The sequence below is a fragment of the Pteropus alecto genome, unplaced genomic scaffold (genome assembly GCF_000325575.1).
Source record: "Pteropus alecto unplaced genomic scaffold, ASM32557v1 scaffold220, whole genome shotgun sequence".
In the NCBI taxonomy this organism is placed as follows: Eukaryota; Metazoa; Chordata; class Mammalia; order Chiroptera; family Pteropodidae; genus Pteropus; species Pteropus alecto.
This window is the reverse complement of record NW_006430043.1, coordinates 2,222,622-2,229,467: the sequence shown is the minus strand read 5'-3', so window position 1 is coordinate 2,229,467 and position 6,846 is coordinate 2,222,622. Positions and strand designations below refer to the sequence as shown.

Here is a 6,846-nt window from a genome sequence, read left to right as displayed (position 1 = left end):
ACGGGCTCACGGTCCAGGCAGATGAGCTTACTGGGTGGTGCCCCTGGAGCATTCAGGTCCTATTCCTCAGGTGCGGGGGGAGGTGTCAAATCCCCTGCTTTCAGCCAGAGGTTGGCGTTTGCCCAGGGAGTCTTAAGGTTCTTTGTCAGGAAGGGCTAGTTTGTGCCTTCCTGTGTGCAGGTAGGGGGATGGCTCTAGTGGCTTCCAGAGGCCGCATAGGCCTAAGGGAAGACATTGTGCCCATCTCTCTATCTCCAGGCATTTCACCACCTTTCCTGGGTCCCCTCCTGATAGCCTACTCAAGCTGAGTGCTGGCGGTCCTTCCTCTTGTCCCACCTCCATCCCCTCTGTTGTCTGCATGTAAAAGTGAGAGTACCCAGCCAGCAGCCTCTGCTAGATGTCAACACTGTCCTCTCCCTGCCTCCCTCCGCCCTCCTCTCCTGCTTCTGCTCATCTCCCCTCCTCTCGTGGCTGCCAATGTACCAGTCCTTCCACTGGCGTGAGCTCAGGGCCACCCTTGGAGCAAGACGGTAAGTGAAGCACACAGAAGGTAAGTGGCTTGCCCCAGAAAACACAGCCTGTGAGTAGAAGAACCAACACTGCTCCAGGGCCTCTCGCCCACACTCGGTCATCTCTCCAAACAACCCTCCTCTTTAAGAATTCTCCTTCTCCTCCTTGGTGCTCTGATCTCTCTCCATGCCTCAGAGGGCTACAAGGAGCTAGGGAGCTGGACCGCCTCTGCCTGTCCTTTTTCTTTGCCTAGAGCCTCCACCCCTGCACTGGTTATGGCATCTCACTCCTGGGCCCACATATCTTTTTCAGACCCTGTGCTGCACCCGTACCCAGGAAGCTCCTCCACCTTTCTGTCCAGCAGGGTCCCTCTCTCCCTCTTTTCAGGCTCCTGCCCAGAAGAGGCTAATTGGGTTCAAGAGCATCCTGGGCTGGGCCCATTTATGGTATTTTTAATTTACCAAACAGAACATATCTGGTACATGGTAAGTGATTTTTAAAAAATCATCTTATTTGATTATGATAAGCCTACTACATTGATGTGTACTAAGGCACAGAGAGGTTTAGTAATTTGTCTGAGATTACACAGCTGGTCAGAGGTGGAGCCAGTATTGCGGTTCCAGATTTCATACTCCTAATGGCTGCCTGCTCTAACTTGCGTCCTGGTGGCCTTTAGAAGGAGACATGGAGGGACAAGAGCTAACAGACTGTTTCTATAGAGTTGGTGGGTCTCCTTGGGCAGAGCCCCAGCAATCGGGGCCCTCAAGGGGCTGGCACCTTTAGCTCCCTGCGTCCACCCTGAAGAGCACCCATCTCGAGGCTCAGGCTTGAGGATTGGAAGTCTCTGGTTCTGCCAAAGACCTTTGAGGGCCTAGCCCTGGCCCCTGGGCACAGGACCCTGACACCTGGGGCCCCCTCCCTGTGCCTACACACTCTCCTGTCCCATGGCAGAGGCATGGAGTAATATCAGCCCTGTTGTTCAGGGAGGAAAGCCACATATCAGAGCCAAATTACATAGCTCATGAAGCATTCCTTTTAAGGGATTAACCCAGGTTTGGAGAGTAGGTGGCTCTGCAGGGACCTGCCTCCCCAGGGCAGTGGGCTTTTCTCCTAGGGCCAACAGCCCAGGAGTACAGAACTCTGCAGCCGGCAAGGGCTGGGAGAGGGAATGTTTCACTTCAGTGGATGGTTGTCCTCCAGTTGTCACTTCCCCTCCACACCCTCACTCAGGCACTCCAGGTATGGGTGCAGGAAGGCTGGTCTGGGCACATCAATGGGGAGATGAAATGGTTCCCATCTCAAAGACCCTGGCTTTGTGTCTCACAGATCTGAGTTCAAATGCAGCCTGCAGATTTGCTGGTTGTGGGACTTTGGGCAAAGCACTTAACCTCTGGATTCAGTCTCCTCACATGCACAGTAGGGGAAGTAGCCACTGTGAGGTGTTGCTGTGTGGGTTCAATGACACACATCTGCAAAGTTCCTGCAGGGAGCCAGCCACAAGCAGATGCTTGAAACGTGTTACTTTCTTCCCTCTGCTCCTCTGGGTGGCCTCCCTGGGACACTAGCAAAGTGCAGAGGAACACAGAAGCAGGGAGAGCAAGGTGCAGACAAAGACTGAGCCAGGGCAGAGGAATGGGGCTCTGGTTTACTGCGGAAGTAGGGGAGAGGGGAAGGTTGAGTTTTCCTCATCTGTAAAATAGGCACAATATGACTTCTTTCCTAAGGTTGTTGAGGGAAATAGAGATATATATGTCAGCACTCAGCATGGTCCCCGGCACATAGCAAGTAAATAAGAGCAGCTCTTACTATTGTGACTATTATTCTTGGGCAAGGCAGGAAGGAGCAGAGGTGAGAGGACTGGTCAGGAGAGGTCTCTTGAGGGAGGTAAGTGAGGAGCAGGTTTGGGAGGTGGGCAGGACTTCCTTGAAGCTCTTGCAGTCCTTGCCTTGAGGCAGAGGTGGACATGAGTGCCCAGACTAGCATACTGGCCATGGGAGTGGGGTCTAGGAAGTCAGGGTACAGGGGACTCACTCCCTCTACTCAGGTGGGTGCCTGGCTGGCTGCCTGTTTCTGACTCACAGCATCCATCCCCTGCATTCCTATTTTTTGACATGCCATAGCTTCATCCCCACTCTGAAGCCTTTTTCCTGCCTGAAGCCCCACATTCCCCATTGGCTCTGCCTGGTGCTCCTGACTCTGAGAAGCTGAACAGGACCAGAGGCCCAGACAGGAGGGTGGAGCCTTGGGAGGACATCCCTACCCTTCATCTGCTTTGGAGTAGGACAGCAGACCATTCCTCCATCAGCCATTCCTATGAGGAAGCATCCTCCTGGCCACACTCAGAGCTCCTCCCTAGTCCATGCCTGGGGGAGGGTGGCCCCAGGCCACACAGCACATTACAGATATCCCCCAGAAGCTGTTCTGAGGTCCCTTTCTCCCCCCATGCAGGGTTGGCTCAGAGACTTCCCTCCACATTTCTCTGCGTAGAGCTAGTCTTTGGAGTTAGCAAGCCGGCTCCCTATTGGCTGGGGGCAGGGGTGGGGCATGATGCTCAGAAAACACAGAACTCAGCCGTCTGCCCAGGCTTGACAGTCCTTAGTTTTCAGGAACCCCCCTCCCACTTCTGCTCACCTTGCCAATCAGGGAGGCAAATTTGTCATTGAGGACCTTCATTTCCTCCTTTTCCTGGTTCTTTTGCTGCTGGATGGCTGGATCCACCTTGAGGTCCAGGGGCACCAGCAGGCTGGGGTTCACAGTCACCTTAGGGATGGTGCCAGACGACCAGCAGTCTGTGAGGCTGCGGGAGCTGAAGCCCGGCCCGGGGGCCCCAGAGCTGTCCCATCCTGAGGTCCCAGGCCAGGGGCCGCCTGCAGGGGTCACTTCACAGCTGCTAAGGCTGCTGAAGCCAACAACGCAGGAGCGGCAGGCCATCACGGCCCCCTAGGCCCGGGAGCAGTGAGGGCAGGGCACAGGGATGAGTGAGGGAGCTTTGGGGTGGCGTTGGCAGCTGGCTCCAGTCACAGGCAGGGCAGGCTGGAGACTGAGGAGCAAACACCTGTTGTACAGGGCTCATTAGCTCCAGGAGGGCGGGACGCCTCTCAGCCCGACCAACCTGTTGGATGATGTGGCGCTCCCGCCCCTCCCCCGGCACCACGCACACATCTCCTCCCAGGGCTGAGGATTTGCCTTGCTGAGGGGGCTGTTCACAGGCTCCCCTCACCCCAACCCAGCTGGTCCTGGCTCCAGGGAGGGAGGCAAGGCTGGGCTGGCTGGCTGGCTGGCAGTAGGGAGGCTAAGAGGAAGGGCGATTCAACAAGCAAGGAGAGGAGAGAGAGAGAGAGAGCTCTCACGTCTCACCGCAGACCTCATTGCATACCTGAAGGCTGACGTATCTGGGCTCACATACTTCTGGAGAAGATGACGCAAGCACTGGCCCTGGGCTCCCGAGTGTAAGACGGCCGGCCTGGGTGCCGTGCCAGCCTGGCATTGGAAAACAGCACCTTTACTATCAATTTTCCAGCTGCCCAGGAGTCTCCCTGGCTTATCTTCTCTTCTTCCTTTCTTCTTCCTTCGTTCCTTTGTTCCTTCCTTCCTTCCTTCCTTTGATCTACTATTTATTGAACACCTACTATGCGCATCACTTTGCCAATCAGGGAGGCAAATTTGTCATTGAGGACCTTCATTTCCCCAGATGCTGGAGAGGAAATAGATAGTTAAGGCAAAGAACACTTGGCTTTGGACATGTGAGACATGGGTTCAAGACTCAGCTTGGCTACTCATCACTGGTGTGACCTCGAGCAGGTTACTTGACTTCTGTCCTCATGTGTAAAATGGGGATGAAACTACCAACCCCACAGGAGGTGAGGTACACAGAGAACTTAGTGGAGAGCTAGCACAAAGCCCTCAGTAAATGATGGCTAAGACCAGTGCCTGCCTTCTGGGAGCTGAGTCTGGCAGGGGAGATGGCTGTGACCAAATGCAGCCTTGCCTCAAAGGTTATGACGATGTGCCCCTGCCTCTCTGTTCTCCCTTCTTTCCATTCCTCTTTCCTCTCTTCTCCATCTCCTTTCTCTGTTTTATTTTAAATATGAAACAGAAATAGAAAGACACCAATTTGTTCCCACAGAGCCTCTGACGGAGCAGCAGAAGGCTCAGCCAGCTCAGGGCAATTCCACCCACCTTCCCAAAGTTCAAGAGGTCCCACTCTTCCACTTCTAAGGAGCTGTTGGCTCTTCTGGGCCCGCCTCTTCCTTCTTCCCTGGCATGATGTCTCTGGATATTCTTGCCCTGGCTGGTTGGTTCTGTGTGCCCTCCCTGGACCTGGCACACCACTCTGGGTGGTGGAGTCACAGCAGAGAGAGGAGAGTATCTGAGAGAGTCTCAGGTGATCAGGGATGGAAGAGATCTCAGCCCCCTCTGGGACTGGAGGAAGAGACAGGCTGGAGATGGGAGCCACTGCTGGGGTCGCATTGCCCATTCCAGGCCTCCTGCCTCCCAGGTCAGACTTCTTTCCCCACATAGTGGGCATCTCTGGCTCACTAGGGCACAGAAATCTGTACTGAGGCCATGAGTCTATTCTGAGGCTAGATTTCAGGCTCTGATGCTGGGGCTGGGCTGGTGAGGTACTTCTGGGATGATCAGGTCACTGCAGTGGTGTCTGTCTCCACTTCTGACATGTGCTGCCCCCATTCGGCACCCACTCGCATGGTCCACCCCAGCCTCCCTGACTTGATATCTGAATAGCATGTGGTCAAACTCAGAGTCCTGCTCTCCCCCACCCCAGCTACCCCTGTGTACTCTGTGGGGAACGGGAGGGCAGGCTACGGCGTGTGGGCCCTGCCGGTGACAAAAATAACAGCCAGTCTGTCAGGTATGTCTCAAATGCTTTACACAAATTAGCTCCCTTAATCTTCATGACAAATGCCATTTGAGGTAGATGCTTTAATTCTCATCAGCCTCAATTTAGAGGAGGAAACTGAATTTAGAGGGATTAAGTTACTGTTGAAGGTCATACAATTTATCAGTGATGGATTGAACCTAGACAGTTGGAGCTATGAGTCCCTTCCTCTTATGTTAGCCTCTGAGCCTGGTGACCCTTGGAAAGGGTAATGGATAGAAGAGAAAGTTCTCTTCTTACTGTTCAGGGCTCACTGTCAGCTCCTAATTTTCTTTAAGCTGGATGCCCAATTCTCCAAAGCACCTCTGCATAACTTAAGTCTGCTGTTTCTTGCTGACTTCCATTGACCTCCATCAACCCCTGAGTTTAGACAGGTCGCAATGAATTGCTGAGTCCCTGACTTCAAGCCTGACATTTCAGGGCTGGCCCTGGGGCTCATGTACTGGGTAGCCTTCCTTGGGGGCAGCCTGGACTCTTTGGGGCATGAAGGGCATGCTCCCTGGGGCTCTAGATGAGGTTGGGAAGTAGATCCTGCCTGTTGCTTCCTTTCTGGCCTGGCAGTCTCTCTTGGGTGCAGTCTGAGAGGTGTCTTTGGCTGTCATAGCTCTGGCTGCCAAACAGGAAGAACAGCCAAAAGGCCCCAAACAAACACAGCTCCACAGAAGCACCCAGCCTCACCCCCTCACTTCCCTTCTCCTCTCCTCCCCTAGGTCCACCCATGCCTCTTTTGGGGGTCAACTGTTCAGAGCCCTGCCTCTCTACCCTCACCGAAGACTTGACATGACTCTCTCTGGCCTTGTTTAATGAAACTGGACTACCTGGGGGTTTAGGCTCCCCAGGAAGCAGGAAGCCTGGCAGGGTCAGGAGAGGGAAGATGGTGAGTGGGTAAAAATTTCAGTCCCTTTTTGGTTGTTGAAGTACCTGGGCAGTCTCCAAACCTCTCCTGGGTATACTCAGAAACAAACCTTGGGGCTTCCAGTGGGGCGTGAGCTTGAAGACCCGAGGTGCGAACTGGCATCTTGTACCCTCTGGGACTCGGAAGCCCTCTCCTGGTTGACTTACATGGTCCAGGGACAGAAATCTCAGTTCCTCTCCCTTCGCCTTAAGTCTCTCTCCTTTGCCTCTGGTTCCCTGTAACTAGTGACAGAACATGTTCCTAATCATCTAGGAAGCAGAGAAAAGGCAGAAGAAAGGCAAGGGCTAACAGGAGGTGAGGAATTGGGGAGGCTTGAGCTGGGCTGCCCAGAACCTTGCTGATACTGGTCCTCAAAGAAGGAAGGGGAGTTGTTTCATTTTCTCTGCTTCCTTCTGCCTGCCATCTCTCTCCACATCACACCCTCCCAACAACTGATCTGTCTCCCTCTCATTCTCATCCACCTCTTCTCTCTTGCCTTTCTGTCTACTCATTCCTCTCAGTGTCCTGCCCACTTAGAGTCCTG

General features: G+C 54.0%; 1 protein-coding gene across 13 annotated transcripts in view; it reads right to left on the bottom strand.

Moving 5' to 3' along the window:
• The window catches only part of KRT80 (keratin 80), a 40,681-nt gene that overhangs the window by 18,976 nt on the left and 14,859 nt on the right, over positions 1-6,846 (bottom strand). For 8 of the 13 annotated variants that reach the window (XM_025045383.1, XM_025045379.1, XM_025045389.1 and 5 more), the window contains 3 exons: positions 4,690-6,544; positions 3,887-3,990; positions 3,142-3,270 (listed from right to left, as the gene is read on the bottom strand). In XM_025045383.1, the coding sequence (XP_024901151.1) occupies positions 3,142-3,270; positions 3,887-3,990; positions 4,690-5,038 (582 nt within the window). In that variant the 5' untranslated portion in view covers positions 5,039-6,544. Of the gene's footprint in view, positions 1-3,141; positions 3,566-3,886; positions 3,991-4,689; positions 6,841-6,846 lie in introns of those variants that run through there. The other 5 variants (XM_025045393.1, XM_015588447.2, XM_015588444.2 and 2 more) reach the window with 4 other exon arrangements.